Raw genomic sequence first — 26,044 nt, forward strand, 5'->3', positions numbered from 1 at the left:
GCACTTTTGCAACCATTGCCAAGTTTCCTCGACGTTGAAAAATATAACAAAAACAAAATGTATTCCGAGAATGGTTGTGCAATCAATATTTCTATTAGACTTTTTATAGCGTAGGCCTACATAAGGTTTCTCTGTGTGCCTGGTGTAGCAAAACACTGCCTGTGGCTATACGACGTGCCTCTGATTTTTGCTTTTTTTTCCAATACAGGACCCAATCGAACAAACAACTGATTACGAACTGGTAACTTATTGGGGAAAACACTAATTTTATTCGAACAGCTAGCCGTTATACATTGGTTAGATAACATTTATGCACATAAGGCCCATTAATATGGTGTAGACAGATTGTCACGGTGATACAGTTTTCGAAAAATTGGTCCAGCGAGTTCAGTCTGAATCGAGATCATGTAACTGAATATTTGTTTTAATAAATAAATAAATAAAGTTGAAAACAAGTAACTGTATTTTTAAAGGCAATGATTTAGTAGTTACTCAAAATCAAGTTTAGCATACAAACTTTTAAATGTTATCAACATGAAGAGCTGATGATGGGAGTAAACATTTCTGAGAAGCGGCTCCTTCTGAAGTAACCTAGATTTTGAGAAAGAGGTAATTTCCCTCACAATTATTAAAAGACTTCAGGCCTGAGGCATTTTATCATGCATTTACAAGCACACCCATTTAAAGGAACACGATGCCTTGGATCGGACGAGTTGGTCTATAAAAAAGCGTCTGTAACCGTTTGTTATAAAATGCATATGGTTGGAAAGATAATTTAAAAGTAGAATACAATAATCCACACAAGTTTGCCTCGAAATTGCGTGGTTTTCCTTTTACTGTGCGAACTAACACGGTCGGCCATTTATGGGAGTCAAAAATTTGACTCCCATAAATGGCTGACCGTGTTAGTCGACGAGGTAAAAGGAAAACCGTGCAATTTCGAGGCATGTTTGTGTGGATTATTGTATTCTACTTTTACAGCATCTTTCTACCCATATGCATATTATAACAAACGCTTTTCAAAGACCAACTCGACCGATCTAAGGCAACGTGTTCCTTTAAACAACAATGGTGTTTTTCTTTCATCATTCTCTTCCAACTTGGATGACCAATATTAAAAGTTGACATTTTCACAGGTTTGTTATTTTATGCATGGGATACACCCGAGTCAGAATACTGGTCTTTGACAATTACAAAATGTCCATCAGCGGACACTGCTACTACATGATGGCCTACTGGGCCGCAAAGTAGAAGTTTGAGATCGATCAGCCATAAAATGGGAAAAAAATCAAAATACATAATTTGCATTACATCGATTAAAAAACAATGAATAAAACTCCAAACGGGAAATTGGATTTATTTCAAGTCAAAGATGACCTTACTTTTCAGACAAAAATATTTCAAGGGATGTTTTCTACTATCATTATCATTATACAGTGTATGTTTTATGTAAATCTGTGATTTACACGACTATTTTCTGACCAATTCTGCATACTGTCTGTATACTAAATCCAAACCTTTCATCGTGCAATCTTCCGCCCATTCGATGAGCTTTACGAAATACATGAAAGGTTCATGGATGTAGCAGAGACATAATCCGAGTGCGAGCAGTGCGAGCATAAAAACTATCATATCCGCCACTTCCCTAGTCACTCCCAAACATTGAAGGAGAGCAACCAGCCCACAAAATACACAGTTAACCATATATCTTGCTATAGACATGATATGGATCACAATAGATCCAGCCTCAGTTCCTGCGAATTTGATGAAACCTACAATGGCGATAACAACACCCAGTTCCAGCAACATGGTAGCTTTTGCGTAGCTATACCCTGAGAAGAAGTAGAAGAAGAAAATAGTTTGTATAAGCATGGAAATAATATTATGGAAATTATTGACTGCTATGAGGGGCACAGTTAAAATTATAGGCCCAAGGTGATGTCAAAACAATGACTATGCCCGAAGCGAAGCTGAGGGCATAGTTATGGTTTGACATCACCGAGGGTCTATAATTTCAACTGTCCCCGAATAATAAGCAGTCAATATTACTTTTATATACAATGTAGATTCTTCTTATCTGATTGGTTAAAAGATGTCATGAACTGGGCCTTGATTTTGAAGTGTATACAAAAAAGTGTAACTAATAACTTACTAAAATCATGTCTTTCATTTCGCATGAAGACACCAACAATGTTGGTAACAGTTAAAATCCAACACGGGTAAAATATATACCAATCCAACTGGGATAACAGTTAAAACCCAACATCATACAGTCAACGTCAACAGAAACATATTTACATGTGGTTGATTTCATGTGGTTGTCAACGAGATGAAATCTTGCTTCAGCCATTTTACGTTGCGAGTTTGACATGAACGAACACAACCAAATTTCCCACACAAAGTACGTTGAAAGGTCGTCTGCGAAAAAAAGGTCACAGCTATAGTTCATGTAGTTCGCGCCGTGACACGTCGAACGTAGACAACGCATACACACACATGCGCGACCTACATGTAGGAATACAGTGTGTTGAGCCTAGTCGATTGACTATGCCCCGGGCATAGTCAATATGACGTCATCTTGAAAGAAAAAGCGGACATAGCTATTTCCATGACTCCCTTTTTAACCAATCAGATTAGAGGATTCTATATGTGAGGTATATAATGACTGCTATGAGGGGCACAGTTAAAGTTATAGGCCCACGGTGATGTCAAAACCATGACTATGCCCGAAGCAATGGCTTTGCCCGAAGCAAAGCTGAGGGCATAGCCATGGTTTTGACATCACCGAGGGCCTATAATTTTAACTGTTCCCGATTTTATAAAAAAAAACGCAGTCAATATTTCTTTTATAAACCGAAAAAAAGATTATTCTAATCAACAACACTCTGACCATACGGTGAAAGGTCGCGCCGCGACACGGGACGCTAGTCGTATATTATACATCTCATAGTTGCGTTATTTTCAGAGCGGGCATAGTCACTATGACGTCATTTTCAAATTGGTAGAAAAAGGGGGTAGCTATTTCCATGACTCCATTTTTAAAGGCAGTGGACACTATTGGTAATTACTAAAAAATAATTATTAGCATAAAACTTTACTTGGTAATGAGTTATGGGGAGAGGTTGAGGGTATAAAACATTGTGAGAAACGGCTCCCTCTGAAGTGACAAAGTTTTCGGGAAAGAAGTATTTTTCCACGAATTTGATTTCGAGACCTCAAGTTTATAATTTGAGGTCTCCAAATCAACCATCTAAAAGCACACAACTTCGTGTGACAAGGGTGTTTTTTTCTTTCATTTATCTCGCAACTTCGACGACCGATTCAGGTCAAATTTTTTCAGGTTTGTTATTTTATGTATTATGTTGAGATACACCAAGTATGAGAAGACCAATAGTGTCCACTGTCTTTAACCAATCAGATCACGTAGAGGGTTGTACACATGAGGTATTTAATGGTCTCTATATAGAGACCACTTACCACCCCACCCTAAGTCACACATTATGCTACGATACAGCTGATGTAAGTGGAACTTACTCACTACACGATGTAGAGTCGGCTGATGCACATACGTTTAAGTAAAGTCGATCTGTACTTAACTGTTTCTTGCGTCGTAGGCAGAGAGGTGTGCCGCTCGAATGATCTGATACCAAAGATAGAGAAACAAACTTATGTATAAAGACACATTGTACAACATACCACCGAAAATATCTCAAGAAGCCACGACACTGGCAAGAAGGATACAAAATAAAAAAATGTTATTAATAATAGAAAAAAAAGAAAATAAAAAATGAACAGATCCCTCTGTATAAAAATACATACCTTCATTGACATTTAGACTGGCCCTTGTCTTTATCCGCAAGGATAAAGACGGGTACCTTTTACTTAGATCCAGTGATTCCATTGGATACAATGATATCATTGGATATTAAAACGTGCACAGTGACATGAGCTTTCCGTAGATGCCCAAACAGTAGAGGCCGGTCTCTGGCGTTATTCACGAGCCTCTCGGAGGGTGACGTCAAACGTTCAGGCCACATTGTCATCGATGGTATTAGGTATTAAACTAGTCCCAAGTTTTTATTCGCAAAGAAAAAGCCAGGTTCAGTACTTTGGATACAACGAAATCAGAAACGCAGTGACGTAAGCTTTCTATATCTGTTTTTTGATTGGTCCGAGGTGATTGTTTGGCAGCTGCACGCTCGGTCGTCTGAATGCAGCCGCGTGTTATTACATAACGTAATGTTGACAGTCATATACATAGGATTTGACGTCTGCGTAATCGCCATGTGAAATGAATGCGAGGTCAAAGGTTATTGTGGACGGGAATTGGCGCGTATAGGCTCAAGGCAAATCTCTGGTGTAATTCACGAGCATTGAGAGTATAAGTGTGACGTCAGACGTCTTCAGGTCTCGATTTCATTTCAAATGTTGTAGTGAGAAATTACTTCTTTCTCAGAAACTATACGTTACTTCAGAGGGAGCCTTTTCTCACAGTTTTTTATACTATGAACAGCTCTCAGTTGCTCGTAACTAAGCAAGTTCTTTATGGTAACACTTATTTTGAGAATTACCAATAGTGTCCAGTAATACCCATAGGGAAACAATGGTAATATAATATTTAGTTGTTACGTTTGAATTAACTTGTTACTTTTTTATATAAAAAAAACGCGTTACATTGACAGAAACCAAACGATGATCTTACCTTTAATAGGTTACGCCAATGAATCACTAACGGCTGGCTACCAAGGTTGGTGGTGATGTTGTTGTTAATGGTGGTGTGCTGATGTTGTTGTTTGCGAGTCGGGTAAACGAGGTTTGAAACAATCTGAAATGCTAACTGGGTGTTTTTCGTCCAGAAGACCGCACAGCACCCATGAGTTGGGCAGCAAACTCAGCTATACTAAAAGAGAGTCTATACTCTCAACACCAACGCAGCGTAGATTCACTGCAGCTACATTTTACGATGCTTCAGATTGGACGCTTTGGGCTTCTTTTTGTTTGTTACACTTAAAGCCATCGGACACTATTGGTAATTGTCAACGACCAGACTTCTCACTTGGTGTATCTCAACATATGCAATAAATAACAAACCTGTGAAAATTGGAGCTCAATTGGTCGTCGAAGTTGCGAGATACATGTGAAAGAAAAAAACACCCTTGTCACACGAAGGCTGTGCTTTCAGATGCTTGATTTCGTGACCTCAAAATCTAATTCTGAGGTCTCGAAATCAAATTCGTGGAAAATTACTTCTTTCTCGAAAACCACGTTACTTTAGAGAGAGCCGTTTCTCACAATGTTTTATACTTTCAACCCCTCTCTATTACTCGTTACCAAGTAAGGTAACGTTTTATGCCAATAATTATTTTGAGTAATTACCAATAGTGTCCACTGCCTGAAACAATCTTTCAAACCATCTCTATTTCGTTACAGACGCCATTTACCAAAGCGCCCAAGCCAAAGGTTGAGTGTTCTTTCATCAGCTATTGCTCAACGTGGGGATTTCGCTAAACACGGAGTAATGGACTGTATCCAATCCATTTCATTTGTACATGTATATCGCACCATGCTCCAGCTCCTTTGTCTCAAACATTTTTTTAACAACATTTCGTGGGGAGTACTATTCGGGGGTTTTGGGTTGTGTATTCAACGCCCTTGTTTTGGTAATTATGCTGTTATGTAGAACGTTTCACAGCAAAGGCTACCACATGCAGCCTATTATGAGCCTTTTCATTTGTATTCAATCAATTGGGTAAAACCCAACAACTGCAAATGTACCGAAACAGTTATGGTTTTACAATCAGATAGGCCCCCATATTTATATTAGACTTTGCGCTATGTATACACTTTTTTGTCTGTGCCTAGTCTGTTTTAAACACTGCCAATAGGCTACTAAAGCCACTGGACACCATTGGTAAGTACTCAAAATAATTGCTAGCATAAAACTTATCTAGGTAATGCCGAATGGAGAGAAATGCGGCTCTCTCTGATGTATTTTTGAGAAAACGATAATTTCTCACTCAAATAATAAAAGACTACATGCCTGGAGCACCTTTTGTTATGCATCTGAAGGTAAATGAATTTGTGCAAAAAATGTTTGTTTTCTTTCGATAATCTCTTGCAAATTTGATAACCAACTGAGTACAAATTTTCACGGGTGTGTTATTATGCATGTTGAGATACAACAAGTAAGAATCACCAAGGGTGTTTATAGTGCCTTTAGAGACAAGCGCGTGCGTTTTCGCTCTCTACACAGCCAGTCAAACAAACAACTGAAGCATTCAGAACAGACAAATATTGTTCGGAAAAACAGTTTTATTCCTGACATCCAGCCTATAACCAAACGCGTGAGTTAAATACAACTGGAAGTTAATCAAGGTCAAAAGAACTCTGCGATTTTAAAATGAATGTACTATGAAACGCTTGGGGGTTTCTAAAGATAAAAAAAGCAAACAAACAAAATAAGTAAGTATAGTGGTAAATGTTTTTAAATAAAGTATTATATCTGCATTTTTAAAGACCTGCTAGAACGAAAATGTCAAGTCATGAACTTTGCTGAATTTCACTTAAAATGTTTTCAATGAAAAAGGAAATCGAGCCACATGATTATAAATAGATTTAAAAATGTGTAAAAAAAACAAAATCAATTTTGAATGCCCTTATCCAGCGCTTTTCTGAGAGAGTTGCGAAAAGCCCCAATACGTAATCACTCTCAAAACGTCATAATTGGGAGCTACAATTTGTAAAGCCGCTTTGTTGCAGCGTGGAGGTATAACAAAGCAAACTCCCAGACATGAGGTCAGCGGCATTGTCATGTGACGCGAGCCGTTTTAAACGGTTTCAAACACTTTTTATTGACCAACTCGTCCGATCCAAGGCAACGTGTTCCTTTAACATCAAAGAATCCTGGTCATTTTGGTGCTGAGGTGCGAGTGTGATTGCTTTGTGTAGACTGGTCCCCTGTCTTTATCCGCAATGGTACACAGACAGGCACTTCTTTTCAGAACCATTGGATACAATCATTGGATACAATCATTTCATTGGATAAACGTGCAGTGACGTAAGCTTTCAATATCTTTGTTTTGATTGGACAGACGCTTGGCTGCTGCACTCACAGTCGTCTGCATGTGAATGTACGGGCATTGACTAGCCCTGGCGGCCTTACACTTTCCTGTGTACAGCGAAAGAGTCCTATTAAGGGCTAGGGGATTGACCTACGCTTGAGGCCAATCTCTGGCGTGTGACGTCACATTTTCAGGCTAGGAAAATGGACCCCGCGTAAAAACGGTAGAGAGTGTACCGAGTCGCCGTGTTTACTTTTTTTTTTTTTTAGTTGGATCTTAAAACTAGAAAGTGTGAGGAGAGAGTTCTAAAAGGCAGCTGTACTCTTTACAGACATCTTGATAATTAATGTTTATAGAAGTAATTTGCGTTTCCACAGCAGACAATCTACGGCTCATCCTCCAACGGTGGCGGCGCCTGTATCTCAACCAGGGCCAATATGGGGTTAAAGCCATGTGCCATTCTTGCCTGTAAAAAAGCCATCACAACGCCGATGGTTAATGCTACAGCTTCCATCACTGCAGTACCTGATGGCGCACCTCCACCACCAGCAGCACTTTTCACCGTCAGCTCGGCCGCTCCTATCGACTGACAAGCAGCCACCACCCCACCAGCAGCCATTGATGCAACTGCTGCAATCTCTCCGGCCGCGATGAACCCAACCGGGGGAGCTGCGACAACAGCGCCTCCAACGGCCAAAGCTCTTCCAATGAGATATCCGAGAACCATTTTGTTGTGTTTACGTCTTTCAAAGAGAGAAGACCTGCAAAAAGAATTAAAAAAACCACATCGAATTCAACTTCATCAAACAACTAACATACCCTAGCTTTAAAGGGACACGTTGCCTTGGGTCGGGCGAGTTGGTCTATGAAAAGCGTTGTAAACCGTTTGTTAATGCATGTGGTTGGAAAGATCATGATTTTTAAAGTGAACGTCCAAATAAGTATACCTCCAAGTTGCATGGTTTTCCTTAAACGTCTTGACACGGCACGGCAATTATTTTGTGAAGTCAAATATTCAAGTGCTTTTTATAGGCCAACTTGTCCGATCCAAGTCAACATGTTCCTTGAACAAAAGAGGGACAGTCCACGGTTACAGGCAATGGAAACAATGGCAATATCAATTTTAAAGGTATTACAGAACGAGATCGATAGGCCGTCGTGGTCACGAGAACACAGTGAAAAACCTATTACACATTTCCATGACATCGATTCACAAGAATAAAATAACAAAAACGCTCACTGAGCGATAAACCCAAAGCGGGAAATAAATGTTTTTATTTAAATCCAAATATGACATTTCAGACAGAAATATTTCAAGGGATGCTTTCTACATAACCATCATCGAAGGTCCGTGTAAGTTTTATTTTAAATCTTATTATTCTGTTTTGCGGCTCTTACCAATTCTGTAATGTTCCTTTAACGGATTTGGGTGCTTTTTGTATTATAAAACACAATGTCCACAGATTTATACACGTACACCGTCTGCAGAAAATGATAGTGGAAAGCTTACCTTAGAATATTACTCTCTGATTTGCTGTAGTTTTTGAGAAATGCAGAGTCAAACAATGTCACGAAAATACCTTTTACATGCTCAAATAGTGTTCGTGTCCTGAGGCGAACATTATTTTCATTACATTGTTTTACTCATTTCTCTACAGCACCTCACGGCAAGTATTATTTTAAGGGAAGCTTTCTACCATCATTATCTTCAAACTCAGTGAGTTTAATGTAAATCTTTGGACATTGTGTTTTCTGTCCTACAAAAAGCATCCAGACCCTCCAACAATGACATGAACTGAATTGTGACAATTATTCATGCGTGCATGGTTACCTGAAAATGGTTCAGCAGCTTTCTTGAAAGTGGCAAAAATTGCTGGAAGTGGATTTCACGTTCTGCAAGTTCTGCAAGCTCTGCAAGCAACACACTCTTTCTCACTTTCTCACACGACCTAATCGTGATGCAGCTGCCAGCCAGTTGTGAAGTCTTGTTTCTAAATACAGTCCGTGGGAATTTTTGGAGTCTTCGCAATGTCTGTGCGTGGCCTTGCTGCGGCTGAGTTAGACTTGATTCAAGTTTTAGATTGTGGTTATTCTTCTACATCTCAGCCACGAAAAACGCTCTCACTTTATTAGCTATCACGCGCCCTATTTCTCGCAATCTAAGGCTAAATGACGAAGGTTGATCACAACAGAACAGGGCGCTGTCTGTAGCGGCTATAGTATCAGGACGACTAAAAAGCCACGATCAAATACTTGGAACCAAGTCTACGGCTGATTTCAAAACATGCCCATCTGGCATACACAAAATCAGCGGTTGTTGCGAAATCTCCTGTTGTATACGGGATTTTCCGTTGTAATCGGAGATTCCCGTGCTGGTGACGTAATTAACGCTGCACTGGGAGTTGGCTCATATCCTACGTGCGTGCACTGTATAATTATGGACATACAGCAGCTGGCCAGAGGTACACGTATACAAGTCTGGAAAATCGATCAAGTGACGCTGGTTATTTTTCATTTCATTAAAATACATTAACTTCCATATTCAAGCAGATAATCAAAATAACAATAACAAGGTATATTGAGGGGAATTGGAAATGGGGGCATAACCAGAAAAGTCAAAGCTTGTGGTGGCAATCCCAGACAGACAAGTGTCTATCGGTATATAAAGATACGGTGCATCATTCAACTTAAGTGACTTCAGAGGGCGGGATTGCATATAGACAGGGGTTCCATTAACAACAACGCAATAAGTAAAAGTTAAACCCTGTCATGTACTCAGATTAAAACGGAACACAACGATAAACAAACAAAAAACCAAATGCAAACAAAGGTTTGTGTATTTTAACAGTTCAGAATATAAGAAGTTACCAAAAGAAATGTGACAATCATTTGTTTAGAAATATATTTTGTTGATGTTTGTTTTGGTTTGACCCTTACATCGATGGGTGTTAGCACCGTATACTCAGTACTTTCAACCCGTGTAATATGCCTGTGATTTTTGTCTTCGTAGAACTCACACCTATATCCCAACAACCCTATGTTCCGACACCCCTATATTCCGACACCCCTATGTTCCATTTTCGAACAGCATTACTCGGATATTAAAAACACTGGACACTATTGGTAAATATTGTGAAAGACAAGTCTTCTCACTTGGTATATCTCAACATTATGCATAAAATAACAACTATGATAAAACTTTAGCTCAATCGGTCGTCAAAGTTGCGAGATAATAATGAAAGAAAAAACACGTTTGTCACACGAAGTTGTGTGTTTTCAGATGCTTGATTTTGAGAGCTAAAATTTGTTAAATCCGAGGTATCGGATCAAATTCGTAGACAATTACTTCTTTCTCGAAATCGAAAACTACATTACTTCATAGGGAGCCGTTTCTCACAATGTTTTATACTATCAAGCTCTCCCCCAATACTCGTAAATAAGAAAGTTTTTGTGTTAATAATTATTTTGAGTAATTACCAGTAGTGTCCACTGCCTAGTGCCACTCATGTTTACAATCACACAAACCAATTAAAGGAACACTTTGCCAATTAAAGGAACACTTTGACTGTTTGTTATAAAATGCATTTGGTTAGAAAGATGTTTTAAAAGTAGAATACATTGATCCACACAAATTTGCCTAGAAATTGCATGGTTTTCCTTTTACTTTGCGAACTAACGCGGTCGGCGATTAAATATGGGTGACTTCCATAAATGGGCATAATAAGACCTAGTCTTGGTGCAAGAAGTTTCTCGTTTCCCTTTCACGCACACTGCGGGCAAGTCACCGACAGCGCGCACCGACTCACCTGACTTAGGCCGTGTCCGAATTGGCGACTTTGGCTACAGCTACGGCTAGATCAGCGCGTCTGTCAGTGTTGAAGAATGGCAGACGCGCGCGCCCTAGCCGTAGCTGTAGCCGAAGTCGCCAATGCGGACACGGCCTTAGTCGGTGTGCGCGCGCTGTCGGTGAATTGCCCGCGGTGTGCGTGAAAGGGAAACGAGAAACGTCTTGCACCAAGACTAGAATAAGACCTAGTAGGTCTGTACCAGAACGTTAACGAAAACCAAAAGGAACGTATGGTAACGTTCGGGCAATGTTACCTCAATTTTGATTGGTCACCCACCCGATATTCTTCCCACCCGATATTCTTCCACCCCTGTAACGTATGCAAATCTTTATTGTTTGAGATGAGAGGGGGGTTGGATTAGTCTTGGTGCAAGACGTTTCTCTTTTCCCTTTCTCTTTCCCCGGAGTGAGTGGACTAAGTAAGGTGAGTCGGCGGCAGGCGCCGTCGACTCACCTTAATTGGCCGCGGTGTGCGTGAGGGAAACGAGAAACGTCTTTCAACAAGACTAGGGTTGGATGGGCGCACCACGACCATGCCCAGGTTCACTGAGAAAGCCCCATTGTGCACTAAACGTCGATACAAAAAGATTAGGCATACCGTTCATAAGGTGCAATCAGCTTAGAATAGAAGCCCAGGGGTCGATTTCACAACGAGTTAGGATTAGTCCTAGGAGATATACAAATTGCATGGATAGTCCTAAGTTAGGACGAGTAACTGGTCCTAACTCGAGATAAGACTAGTCCTAACTCTTTGTGAAATCCACCCCAGCATGTTCAGCACCTCTTTGGTTCAACCCGCTAAACTGGTTTGAGTACAGTGTGGAATCGTATGAATTTAAAGCCTGTCTCACACTATAGTTGTTCCCGGGAACTTTTGGTCGATCTTTTCACATTATTAAAGTCCTTTTCACACCATAAGTATTTCCTGGGGTTTGATCGTATGTGTGAAACGACCGTCCATATTCCTAGGAAAAAGGGTACACTTAGAAAAAGAATGAATAAAACTAAATAAAAATGCTAACTATGGGGGCACTCGCTTGAACAAATGAGAGAAACCAAGATCGGATAGGGCTAAGACGCGAGGAGATGCAAAAAATAGGAACAGTGACTCAAAGTGTAGGTTTCTCAACAAAAACAACACAAAATAACTTTATTGACTATAAACCAAAAACCTTTAGATCAAAAACTCTTGATCTAAACCTTCTTCCTTATAAACCTTACAAACCTAAACCAAAATATTTAACTGAGACTCAAAAACCAAGACTAAAATACAAAACACAGTTAAACCAGAGTTAAATCTAAACCTGAAACACAGTGCCAAAGAAAAGTTACAAATTAAAATCAAAATGGCGTTAGGAAACCTGTGTAAATAAAACAACAAGAAATACAATTGATTAAAATACAGTTCTATCAAGTTTAGGAATAAACACATTGTCTTTAAATATGCAATCCAAGGTTTGAGAAAAGTAACTTCCAGGACAGAATCTTAACAAATAACGCTTTAGAAAATGAACTTCCAAAGAATCACAGGAATACTACAATGCATCAATTGTCAAAATTATCAACAAAGAATTATACAATAACAAAATGAAAGTTTGTGCTTACCGAGTCCAGAATAGCAGAAAATACTTGAAGATGGCAAATTAACCGAAGAAGTTAAAACTTGTGATGAGAGAACACATAATATGTGCAGTGTCCCTCTTTCGCTGCTGCCTGGCTGCTATCTGATTATATACAATGCACTGGATGGGTCACTACACTACCAAAGGATTAATTAACTGTTTACCAACATGTAACAAAATACTTCAAAAAAATTACCCAACTACGTGTACAGGGGTCCCAATAAAACAGCTTAAGGAGGCAATGTAAACAGGAAAAGCAATTAACTAGAACCTGGAATTAACTAACTTGAATAATAACACAATGAATTTTTTACACCCCTACTACAGTAGCACAACCACTAATGTTTCAATTAATGTTGTCAGCCCTAGGTTGGTTGGTACTTAAAAGAAACCATCTTAAAAGTACGGCAACGAATTTGGCTTGATCCAAACTGTACAGAGTTTTACAAACAAACCCTACCCCACCATGACAGACATTTCTATCAGATAGTATCAGTTACATATGTCACTCAGCGGAATGCAACTGGGGCCATGTAATCTACTTGCACTATAACATGTATGTACTGTACACAAACACTGATCATGTATTGTCTGTTGCCTGAAATTTGACACCCAAGTGAACATAGTTTCTTACAAATTATTGAAATTTTCAGAATACAAACGCTTGTGAAAAACTTGTAAACATTACAAAAAATTGTGAATGAAATGAGGAATGTAAAATGAGTGATATACAAGGTGTTTTTCAATCTAACATTTATTCCACCAAACTACCAAAAATCAACACATAAAAAATGTGGTGCAATCCATCATTTTTGAAGAAGAAACAAAAAATATATTTTTTCCACAGTGCAACTTTAAATAAACAAAATCTCCTTCACTTTAATTGTTAAAGAGTACAAATTAAAACGTAACTGATCCATGAAATTGAAAACAAAACTTTCCAACACCATTGTGGGATTACATGGTTAATCCCACTAAAACTTGGATACCGTGCATAATGCTAAATATAAAAATAAATTAAAAATATACACATTTTGAGGGCAAAATAAACAATTAATATCTCGACGCTCTGTTGTTTTCTCCTTATGTTTTTTGGGGGTGGTGTGCACCCTCGCGGCCGCTGTGTCGGGAGGCGACTTTGTTGGGGGCGACTATATCGGAGCAACTTTAATAGGTGGCGAGTTTGTTGTGTGTAAACGCATCCATTATACGCACTCTTTCTTTATGTTCAATTAAGCTTTCGAAATACTGGCTTAATCCAGTTTTTTGAATTTGGCCTCCACTTTGGCCAAAAGGGCTGGTGCCATTAGTTATATATTTACACATCAGTTTACCAACTTGACGACCGACAAAGGGTGCTGCTTTTTCTCCGATGAAGGAGCCGAGTTTTCCACCGAAAATAAACCCAATACATGCTCCAACTGCCCCGAGGTCTGTGCCGACTGTGATAAGTGAACTGACAGTGGCCCCAACAGCAACACCAATTATTTGGAAGCCTATTTTACAAACCCCCTTGACCATAGACTTGACCGGTTCGACAACGCGCCGAATAAACTCATCTTCTGAAAGTTTCCCGTCCTTCCAGCTCCGGTGAGCCTTCTTGCACTGATGAAAACAAGCAATGCCGTTTTGAACGACTACCACACCTTGTTTGATGGGTATGTTATCCAGGCTGATGAGAGGGCCCTCTACGTCCACCTCGCTTGCTTCGGTGTCCAAACTGGCTCCACATTCATCACCTGATTCGTTAGATGTCAAAGCCTCAACTACACTCTCATTCAACATCCCAAACCCTTCATTTTTACCCTTCGCAGGTTTAACCTGCTCTCTTTTGCGCGAACACCCACTGAAGCGATCTGATGGAAAAGGAAAATAAAGTATTGATGAGATAAACAAAGAAAACGACTTGCCAATTAATTTTGGGTATGAGACATCCGAGTTAGATATTCCCATGTTAGTAGGGTCCTTTCGGAAAGGCGACGGTAGGCACACATGACGGAAGGTAGCATAAACACGTAGTCCGGACGCTCAAGTGCTGCAGCTGCTCTCCCGTCCTGTTTGTTGTGGACCGCCCGATGACGTTGAATTGACTCAAGTACCGTTCCCATTAGGGTCCTTTTATGTCAAGTCCCATCGCCAATAAACATCAGACATTTTTTTGTTAAATTGTACCACGTGAGAAAGTATGTAAAACACGCCAGTGGCCTTATCCATAGAAAAAAAAACCGCTTACAATTTGTTACCTTCTCCTCGCTCCTACTGTCGCCTTACGAAAGCTCCCTAATTTTCCCAATTCGGGACCGAGCCTCCTGCGGACAGAATTCCCTGGGACACCGATTTATTGTACCATTTCATAGAAAATCGATTCATATAAATGAAAGAAAGTAACCCCCTTTAATTTGATGTGCGTATATCAGAGGAAACAGGGCTCCTTACCACGACCTTGTACTTTTGACAGTGCTAGAGCGAGATGCAGCACTTGGTCTTCTCCGGAATGTTCCTCCCTCCAAGAAGCTAACATCATTTTGGCCTTCTCAACTACGTCTGAAGAAGCCAATTTAATCGTTTTAATGGCATATACACTAAAACCAAGGATTGTCGCCAGTTCTGGCCAGCAGCTATTAATCTGTGATGCCACAGCCGTGATCATGTTGTCGCTCAAAACCTCTTCCCCTGCAAAATACAACACATTGAATAAACCTATTAAATATAGAATTCCGGCATTGCATAATGCTAGGTGAGGTATTGTTTAGTTTTGCGGTAACACCAAAATTATGAGTATCTTCTTGCCAGGTAGATTTTTTCTTTTTTTCTTTTAGAGAACTGTTTGCCAAGACGTTGCGTGTATTCTTCTATAATAATAGTATATATACAGCGGAGTATATTTTCGGAATCCGGGGGACTTCTCATGTTCTGAAAAGAACTGTCCAGCTTTTTAACTACTACCTGGACAAAAAGTAGGAAATCGGCTGGGACAGCTTATTTTATTATTTTAGTGAGAAAATACATCTTTCTCAAAAACTACGTTACTTCAGAGGGAGTCGTTTCCCACAATGTTGTATACTATCAACAGCTCTCTAATGTTCGTTACCAAGTCAGTTTTTAAGGTAATATTTGTTACAAGTACGCGAGCAAACACGTGATCGTGGACGTCAGAAAATTGTGTCTTTTCTAGGTGACCACTTTGGGCTTATTGCATAGACCTTTTCGCAAGTACCGGGGCGCGTGCGTAAAGCTTGGAATTAGGTGCATTGTGGTCTAGCTGGTAGCAAAATTTGATGCATATCTATCCCACAATGCACCTCATTCAACAGTCTGCGCTTGCGCATTGGTGTTTGCGATAAGGTCTATGCTCACGTAAGGCGTCTGCACTGCTAAAGATATGATATTTCAACAACACATTTTTTGACGTTCACGTTGACGTATTTGCTTGCTTAGACGTGTAGCTAAACCTCCCTATCATTTCTCACCTAATACTCGAAGCAGATCGTGCCTTCTCATTTGACGCGCTGCACGACACAGCGTACCTACAATGTTACCGCAGACGTAGTTAATCTTCCAGGTCGTCAACATATGCATGGCCTGTCTTACATCTTGTCCGGGAAAGCTGTTTTTTATGTTCGAAATCTCCTCATTGCTGAAATCAAGCTTTGGTGCCAGAGAGGACCAACGTGCACCAAGGAAAATCGCGAAACTCCACAGCCAATAATTGAGAGGTTGTCTTCCTAAAGTCATAGCACAATTAACAAGATTGAAAAAAACAAATAGTTAATATAAAAAATTGTTTGATAATTTTAGAATGGACTTTGCATCAGGGATCCTTAAACCGCGAATTCACGACTACAGCGCGCTCACAATCTTAATAATGAGAACTAAACGAACGCCATTAATACTGCACTCCCTATTGTCACCAAGCAAAGTTTCAACTTAATTAACGCGTTCAAGTTCGAAGTTGTGTCCGACCTGCAACTAAAGGCACTAGACACTATTGGTAATTGTCAAAAACTAGTCTTCACAGTTGGCGTAAAAAACAAACTTGTAAAAATTTGAGCTCAATCGGTCGTCGAAGTTGCAAGATAACAATGACAGAAAAACACCCTTTGCCACACGAAGTTGTGTGCTTTCAGATGCTTGATTTCGAGACCTCACATTCTAAAATCTGAGGTCTCGAAATCAAATTCGTGGAAAGTACTTCTTTCTCAAAAACTACATTACTTCATTGGGGTCGTTCTCAAAATGTTTTAGCAACCTCTCCCAATTACTCGTTACCAAGAAGGTTTGTATGCTAATAATTATTTTGAGTAATTACCAATAGTGTCCACTGCTATTAATTCTAAAAAAAAAAAAAAAAAAAAAAAAAAAAAAAAAACACCTAATAATTATAATAATAATAATTAACAAGGCATAAGAAAATCATTCAACTTTTAAATAGTGATAAGAGCAGTGTTTGAAAGAGTGCTACACAGATTATGGTGGCAATTTCAATTTTCTTTACAACCCGAGGGCGATGTGACTGACGCAAGTTCTAGTTTACTCATGGGAGTTTTATTTAGCTCGGGTTGTCAGATATCCAACAACAAAAACCTAACCATGTCTACAAACAGTTTTTGCCGTCACGATGTAATTCCTTTTAATTTCCGTTCTATAACGCAGAGTTGAACTCGATAGGGTTCAACCACGAGTTGCACCTTATGTCTGAACGACCCTTTAGACCTCTGCACTGGTGACGTCACGGTTTGTTAACTGCGTTGCTGGAGTGATGTAGGTAAATACACAATTTCCTTATTGTGCAGCGACACAATGATTTGCATTCTTTTGTACCAAAGTTGTATCAAACACACTGCAGACTATTTCTTTAGAAATGTTTCAAGCTGAACACCCAAGACAGGGGATATGCACTTCTTCCCTTCTCGAACTCCAGTTGTGGCTAAAGGCAAAGTATATGACTCTCTAAATGTAAAAGAGTGAAAAGCACTCGTTAGAGATTTGAGGGACAACTCTTTTTCGAGTGGTTTTCTACTTTTTTAGATTGAAGTTTGCATCTTTTTCTCTGCCATCGAGTGAAACCCCTCTAAAAGAGTGAAATAACCACCACCCTTTTTTTAAAGAGCCATTTGAGGGACACCTCGAAATGTAAAGAGTGGTGTTTTTCAATCTTTTAGAGTACCTTGGCTTCTAGAAAGAACTCTTCAATAGTTTATAATCCTATAGATAATAATCAATGCGGCCGATGTTTACAATACAACTAAAATGTGAACATTTCATTTAACAAAGGTGGTCGTGTTTTTGAAAGTATCGCCGAACATCTGGAATGATTAAATTGTGTCCATGCAGGAAGAAACATCCCTAACAGGGACACACAATATAAGAACCATTACTGCATAAACGCCTCTCAGACTCAATTTCTGGACATACTAAACTGACAGAGTTTTACATTTACCAAAATAACTTCAAAGTGAAATGCCTCACAAAATACTTAACACTATATTTGATAACTGCTGTGGGCAACAGGTTTGTTATAAAAAAAAAATAAATGCCTTAAAGCCATTATACACTTTCGGAACAGAAAAAAAAAGGTCACAGATTTACAAATAACTTACAGGGTTTACAGAGGGTAATGTTAAAAGACTTCTCTTGAAATATTATTCCATGAAATGCTTTACTTTTTGAGAAAACATCAAAACAATTATCAATTCTCGACAACGAGGATTATAGTAAACACATGTCATGACACTGCGAAACGTGGAAACAAGGGTGGGCTCTCCCGTTATTTTCTCCCGACTCCGATGACCGATTGACTGCCTAAATTTTCACAGGATTGTTATTTTATATATAAGTTGTGATACACAAAGTGTGGGCCTTTGGACAATACTGTTTACCGAAAGTGTCCAATGGCTTTAAAAGGCACTGAACGTATTTACTCAAAACAGTTGTTAACGAGCAATGGATAGCTGTTGATAGTATACAATATTGTGAGTAACGGCTCTAAAGTAACGTATAGTTTTTTAAAAAGAGGTATAATTTATTCTGACTCAAATAATAAAATACTTGTGTCAGTTCTGAATTTCTTTTTAGACATCCGAAAGCACACACATTTTTGTGCAATAGGCCAAAATGTGTTTTTCTTTGATTTATCTCTTGTAACTTTGATGACCAATTGAGTCAAATGTTCACAGTGTGTGCATCATGTTGAAATACACCAAGTGAGTGTACTGGTCTTTGGAGTTTAATTTAAAAAAACATAAAAGGAGCTGCTAATTTCTTGCAGAACATCACATGAAAAACAAAAGTCCGAGTTTTGTCCCCTTTTAACAAAAAAGTCCCATAATTGTTAGCTTTTGATCTTAAGAGAACCATGCACTTAAATAACGGTCAAATGTACGAGGATACTCTATTCTAAATCAGATCAAATCTCACCTAAGTTTGAGAATATCCTTGTGTCCCAGATACTGATTTCTTGCAAAGCCCAAGACAGCTTTTGGTAACACAGCATGTTGGCACACTCATCTCGCCATCTAAACAGGGATAGTGACGCAATATGGCCGTACCCTAAATGATGAGCCAACTCTGGTAAGGATTGCCCTCCAACCGATTGAGTAAACCTCGCGAAGAGGGCATCGTCGAAAATATCTGGTTAATAAGGAACACAGTGTTCAATACGCATTTTTAAAGGCAGTGGACGCTTGGTAATTACTCAAAATAATTATTAGCTTGAAACCTTACTAGGTGTCGAGTAATGGGGAGAGGTTGATAGTATAAAACATTGTGAGAAACGGCTCCATCTGAAGTTACATAGTTTTCGAGAAAGAAGTAATTTTTCACGAATTTGATTTCGAGACCTCAGATTTAGAATTTGAGGTCTCGAAATCAAGCATCTGAAAGCACACAACTTCGTACGACCATGCTGCGACATGGGTGTTTTTTCTTTCATTAATACCTCGCAACTTCGACGACCAGTTGAGCTCAAATTTTCACAACTTTGTTATTATTTGTATGCATAATGTTGAGATACATCAAGTGAGAAGACAGGTCTTTGACAATTACCAATAGTGTCGAGTGTCTGTAACGTATTTTTGTTTTTTTTAACAGGTTATTTCTTACTAAAATATTAAAAACTGCAGTTGAATAGCAAGAACGGAATAATATTGATTGTATAAAACGTGAGAAATGACTTCCGCTTATTAAAAGTAAAGTTCTGTTATTTTTAGACAGAGGTAATTTCTCACTCAAATCATATTAAAAACTTTAGACCTGAAGCCTTTTTTAAAGACAGTGGACACTATTGGTAATTGTCAAAGACTAGTCTTCACAGTTAGTGTATCTCAACATATGCATAAAACAACAAACCTGCGAAAATTTGAGCTCAATCGGTCATCGAACTTGCGAGATAATAATGAAAGGAAAAAATACCATGTCACACAAAGTTGTGTGCGTTTAGATGGTTGATTTCGAGACCTCAAGTTCTAAATCTGAGGTCTCGAAATCAAATTCGTGGAAAATTACTTCTTTCTCGAAAACTATGGCATTTCAGAGGGAGCCGTTTCTCACAATGTTTTATACCATCAACCTCTCCCCATTACTCGTCACCAAGAAAGGTTTTATGCTAAAAAAAATTTTGAGCAATTACCAATAGTGTCCACTGCCTTTAATCATCTAAAAGCACCATAAATTTGTAAAACTATGTGATTTTCTTTTCATTCTTCTCATTGAGCTGATGTTTGGTTAGAAACACATGGTTGAATGTTGTTAAAAAAATACACATTTTTGTATGCGGTATACAAACGGCCTGTCCTATTGTTGCAAGCTTGCACCAAGTCACGGTTTCCTTTGGAATATAACTGGGTTAAGATAATGGTAAGTTCAGAAGAGGCTACACACAATTTAGTACATGTTTAAAAAGGCTACACAATGTTTCTCAGTGGACATTGACATTTACAACTAAATGTATACAATTATTTTGTTGGTGTAAACTAATATCATTAGAATTTTTTTAACATTTAAAGAAAAACTGTTCGTATACAAAATCGGAATTACCTTGGCGGTGCATGGCGTCGTCTGTCGGCAGATCGCAAGTCGGGGAAAGAAACGTTACCCTGTAATGTTACCCTGGTCTATATCCAGGTTTACTTATAATTATTGTTCGTGCATAGTGCTCATAATTGTTGCATTTCCGGGTCTGCGCCAGTTTATGCCTCGCTTTTACAAACCCCAACTGTTTGGTACGGCAGTGTTCGTAGCTATGGCTACTTATGAATAGTTCTAACAAAAGCTAACTTTTTCAATGTAGGTTTCAATGGGTGAAAACAAAATCCAATTCAAAGTTTATCAACACGGACACGCATCTAAAAATGAACGAGTATTGTTGCCAGTTCACTTGGGGAGCCATAACTCATGTTTATGATCACACAAACAAATTAAATAGTACATTGCCCTCAACAAGCAACAACAACATGATCTTAATGTGATTCCATCAATTAAAAAAAAAATTACAAAATTCATTTTTGAATGCTCAAACTATTATTCACCGGGAACCTGTAAAACAAGTTGTGTTTTTATTAATGTTTTCAGTATCAGAGTAATACTGTGCGAAACATAGGGGTGTCAGAAAATAGGGGTGTCGGAACATAGGGTTGTCGGGATATTGTGAGTTCTATGAAGACAAACATCATATAGACATATTACACGGCTGGAAATATACTGAGTATTCAGTGCTAACACCCATCGGTGTAATGCTAAAACAATTATACCCGGATCCAATTTCAACACCAACAAAGTTTTATTCTTAACAAAATGATTGTCACATTTCTTTGGTAATTCTTATTCCGAACTGTTCAATTACACAAACCTGTGTTTGCTTTTTTTTGTTTATCATTTTGTTCCCTTTTAATCTGAATACATGACAGGTCTTACTTTTACTTATTATTGCGTTATTGTAATGGAACCCCTACGTTTAATCCTTCCTTCCTTCCCTCTGAAGTCACTTAAGTTGAATGGTGCACCATCTCTTAACCTTGTTAATGTTTATGTAATACACCACTGTTTGTCTTGGCATGCCACCACTGTAATTTGTATTATCTGTTAAAAAAATGAAAAGAAAAGCAACCAGCGTCACTTGATTGCTTTTGCAGTCTTGTACACGTGTACATCTGGCCAGCTGCATGTCTATGTTCAGTGCACCCACTTTGCATATAAGCCAACTCCCAGTGCAGCATTAATTACGTCACCATAGACGGGGAATCCCCGATTACGTTCAACGGGAGATTTCGCAACAACTGCTGGAGATCAATTCAATACGAGCCGATATAATGAAACACTGTTTTGATTTGTTTTTGTAAACCAGATGGTGTTGTTTTGAACTTAGGCACAGCAAGGCCACGCACAGATATTGCGAAGACTTAAAAAAATCCCACGGTCTAAATTTAGAAACAAGAATCCACACTATAAGAGACGGGCTGGCAGCCGCATCACAGTTAGGTCTTGTGAGAAAGTGGGAAAGAGACGGGCTCCATTGAGTGTGTTGCTTGCTTAACTTGCAGAACGTGAACTCAACTTATAACACTTCTTGCCACTTCAAGAAAGCTGCTGAACCGTGCTTTTCAGGTAACCATGCATGCATGAATCATTGTGGTAATTCAGTTCATGTCATTGTTAGAGGGTTTGGGTACTTTTTGTAGCACACAAAACACAATGTCCACAGATTTACATCAAACTCACACAGTTTGAAGATAATGGGTAAAAAGTTTCCCTTAAAATATTACTTGCTGTGAGGTGCTGTAGTTTTTTTTAGAAATATTTGTAGAAATGTTCGTCTCGGTTAGCATGTAAAAAGTATTTTCGTGACATTGTTTTACTCTGCATTTCTCAAAAACTACAGCAAATCAGAAAGTAATATTCGAAGGTAAGCTTTCTACTATCATTATCTTCAAACGGTGTACGTGTATAAATATGTGGACATTGTGTTTCGTGTTACAAAAAGTACCAAAATCCTCTTAATGAACTTTACAGAATTAGTAAGAGACAAATAAAAATAAAATTACACGGACATTCGATGATGATATTATGTAGAAAACATCCCTTGACATATTTCTGTCGGAAATAAAGAATTTTCCCGCTTGGGGTTTGTCGCTCAGTGAACGTTTTTGTTATTATTTTTTTAATCGATGTCATGAAAACGTGTAATAGGTTTGTCACTGTTTTCTCGTGACCCGGACAGCCGATCGATCTCATTATGTAATATTCCTTTAAAGGATTCGGGTACTTTTTCAAAATGTCCACAGATTTACATTAAACTTACAGGGTTTGAAGATAATGATAGTGGAAAGCTTCCCTTCAAATATTACTAACTAAGGTTGTGTAGTTTTTGAGAAATGAGTAGAACAAGTCACAAAATAATGTTGGTCTCATGATACCAAAATTATTTTAGCACGTAAAATCCCCTTAACCAGTTATGATATTATAGCAAAACCATAGCGTAACTGGTTAATACGTTTTTACATGCTAAAATTGAGACGAAAATTATTACTTTTACTCATTTCTCAAAAACTATAGCACCTCAGTAAGTAAAAATTTCAAGGGAAGCTTTCTACTATCATAATCTTCAAACTGTGTAAGTTTAATGTAAATCTGTGGACAATGTGTTTTTTTGTTAGGGAAAAAGTACAAAGTCCCTTTAAAATTGATATTGACATTGCTCTCATTGCCTGCAACCGTGGAGTGTCCCTCTTTTGTTAAAGGGACATGTTGACTTGGATCGGACGAGTTGGCATATAAAAAGCGTTTGAATGTTTGACTCCATAAAATAATTGGCGTGCCGTGTGAGTTCACGACGTTTAAAGGAACACGTTGCCTTGGATCGGTCGAGTTGGTCTTTGAAAAGCGTTTGTAATCGTTGTTATAAAATGCATAAGATTAGAAAGGTATTTTAAAAGTAGAATTTAGTGATCTACACAAGTATCACTTGAAATTGCGTGGTTTTCTTTTTACGGTCGGCCATTTATGGGAGTCAAATGTTTGACTCCCATAAATGGCCGACCGTGTTAGTTCGCAAAGTTAAAGGAAAAACACTCAATTTCGAGGCAAATTTGTGTGGATAATTATTGTAATATACCTTTAAATCATCTTTCTAACCATTATGCATTTTATAACAAACGGTTACAAACGACTTTCAAAGACAAACTCGACCGATCTAAGGCAACATGTTCCTTTTAGGACGACCATGCAATTTCGAGGTATACTTGTGTGGACGTTAGTTATTCTACTTTTAAAATCATGATCTTTCCAACCACATATGGCATTTATAAACGCTTTTCATATACCAACTCGACCGAACCAAGGCAATGTGTCTCTTTAAAGGCAGTGAACACTATTGGTAATTGCTCAACAAAATTATTAGCACAAAATCTTACTTGGTAACGAGTAATGGGGAGAGGTTGATAGTATAAACATTGTGAGAAACGGCTCCCTCTGAAGTAACTAGTTCTCGAGAAAGAAGTAATTTTCCATGAATGTGATTTCGAGAACTCAGAATCAGATTTTGAGGTCTCGAAATCAAGCATCTGAAAGCACACTTCGTGTGACAAGCGCGTTTTTTTCTTTCATTATTATCTCGTAACCTCGACGTCCAATTGAGTTCAAATTTCCACAGTTTTTTTGTTTTTTGGTTTTTAACAGAGATACACTAAGTGAGAAGACTGGTCTTTGGCACCTACCAAAAGTGTCCAGGTCTTTAAAGCTATGGTTATGTAGGTTGTTTGCTGAAATTGAATTCAACTTGTTTACTCTTTGCAGGTCTTCTCTCTGCGAAACAATAATTGACGTAAACAAAACAAAATGGTTCTCGGATATATCTTTGGAGGAGCTTTCGCCGTTGGAGGCGCTGTTGTCGCAGCTCCCCTGGTTGGGTTCACGGCCACAGGGATTGCAGCGGGGTCCCTTGCATCCATTGCGATGTCAGCTGCAGCAGTTGCCGGCAATGGGGGCGTCGCATCCATAGCTGCTGGTGGAGTGGTGGCCGCTTGTCAGTCGGTAGGAGCGGCCGGACTGACGGTGAAAAGTGCGGCGGCCCTTGCTGCCGCAGGTGGCGCAGTTGGGGAAGCCGTGGCCAACATGCTGTGAATACGCGAACTACTACTAAGACGTCTACGTTACTTAGGCTGCATTGTAGAACTCTCGCTTGAACTTTAAGACTTTGAAAAGCCAACTAAAATTGTTGTCACCCCCATTCATGCTTATTTTTATGTTCGTTAAATTTATCTAGGCCTACTCTTTTATTCAACAAACTGTTATTTATGTACAATAGATGTTCACATGAATGTAAATAAAACAAAAAAACAAACACCCCAACCATGGAACAATAAATATATAGTAAATTGCACCATGCCCCCAACTAAACCAGTCCACGGCGACTCACAATACAGTGCGCCCTCTACCCCTACTCGAGGATCGGAGGTCGAGTTCCCTGCAGCTAGTGGTGTACAAGAGACACTCACACTATTAACTCGGTGACTTTATTATGATTCAACAAAAGTTTGTCAACTAATAAGCACACACCAGCTGCTGAAGGTGGGAGCAAACGGCGCTACTCCCTGTGTGTATCTATCTGGCGTCAACGTTGCAACTTATTACTGGGCTTGGGGAACTCCCCGATGTGCAATGACACCGTGTGTACCGCTGGGAATTCCAACCAATCAGAAGGCCATTGATTTTGCAACTCGACAAGTTTCCCAGGGACTCAACAACAGCCATTGCCAGACTATGTGCGAACTTTGAACTGTTTTCCTTTTGATATGAAAAGCAATATTGATAACTCGATACAGTAATATTAGTACAGTTGTTTATAACTATGTCTAAATACTTTAGTCAACGTTATGTTATTATTTTTGTTGTTCTTGTTGTTTTTGCTTTCTTAAGGGGACGCGTCCAGACGTGTTATGCCTTCAACCAATAGGGGTAGACTTTTACCGCGGGACCATAAGGGAACAATAATGAGAACAGAAAAAAAAAATATATAGAGCTAACAGCGAGCTTTTTATATTATGCATGACTGAGGGAAACAAACTGAATATTATGTTTTTGTTTAGTATCAATCTAAAAGAAAGGGACTTTATTTATAGGGTCAGTATGGACATGAAAAAGGCATGTTCTTTAGTTTGCCATGAACGCATAACTTCAGCCGACATTCTAAAAATGTAGTATTTGTGTATATTATTGCGAACAGTTTAATTAGAATCCTAAAGGCACCGGACACGTTTGGTAATGTTGTCAAAAGGTAAGACTAGTCTTTCCACTTGGTTTATCTTAATATAATATGCATAAAATAACAACTGTGAAATTTGGGCTCAATTGGTCATCGAATTTGCAAGATAATATTGCCATAAAGACACCCTTGTTGCACCCTATTTGCTTTCAGATGCATAATAAAACGCTTCAGCTGAAGTATTTTATTATTTGAGTGAGATAATTACTCCTTTCTCTACAACTACATTACTTCAGAGGAAGCTGTTTCTCACAATGTT

At 38.7% G+C, this 26,044-nt stretch overlaps 2 protein-coding genes and 1 long non-coding RNA gene across 4 annotated transcripts; all 3 read right to left on the reverse strand.

Moving 5' to 3' along the window:
• Positions 1-1,325: 1,325 nt before the first annotated feature.
• On the reverse strand, positions 1,326-4,940 carry LOC139945160 (uncharacterized). The gene is made up of 3 exons (XR_011787060.1): positions 4,703-4,940; positions 3,535-3,640; positions 1,326-1,832 (listed from the first exon to the last, which is right to left on the reverse strand). It is a non-coding gene; the product is annotated as an uncharacterized lncRNA (long non-coding RNA).
• A 1,363-nt stretch (positions 4,941-6,303) lies between these two features.
• Positions 6,304-9,344, reverse strand: LOC139945104 (uncharacterized). The gene is made up of 2 exons (XM_071942369.1): positions 8,893-9,344; positions 6,304-7,822 (listed from the first exon to the last, which is right to left on the reverse strand). The coding sequence occupies exon 2, from the start codon at positions 7,786-7,788 to the stop codon at positions 7,447-7,449; it is 342 nt and encodes a 113-aa protein (XP_071798470.1). The 5' UTR covers positions 7,789-7,822; positions 8,893-9,344; the 3' UTR covers positions 6,304-7,446.
• Positions 9,345-12,116: 2,772 nt separating this feature from the next.
• LOC139945224 (uncharacterized) lies at positions 12,117-20,742 on the reverse strand. Of its 2 annotated transcripts, none has more exons than XM_071942533.1 (5): positions 20,565-20,742; positions 18,948-19,132; positions 16,001-16,255; positions 14,967-15,203; positions 12,117-14,386 (listed from the first exon to the last, which is right to left on the reverse strand). In XM_071942533.1, the coding sequence occupies exons 2-5, from the start codon at positions 19,021-19,023 to the stop codon at positions 13,698-13,700; spliced, it is 1,257 nt and encodes a 418-aa protein (XP_071798634.1). In that variant the 5' UTR covers positions 19,024-19,132; positions 20,565-20,742; the 3' UTR covers positions 12,117-13,697. The 2 variants fall into 2 exon arrangements, with proteins under 2 accessions (XP_071798634.1, XP_071798632.1); XM_071942531.1 differs by having other exon boundaries at positions 18,948-19,160.
• Positions 20,743-26,044: the final 5,302 nt, after the last annotated feature.

The sequence above is a fragment of the Asterias amurensis genome, chromosome 12 (assembly GCF_032118995.1).
Source record: "Asterias amurensis chromosome 12, ASM3211899v1".
NCBI classification, from domain to species: Eukaryota; Metazoa; Echinodermata; class Asteroidea; order Forcipulatida; family Asteriidae; genus Asterias; species Asterias amurensis.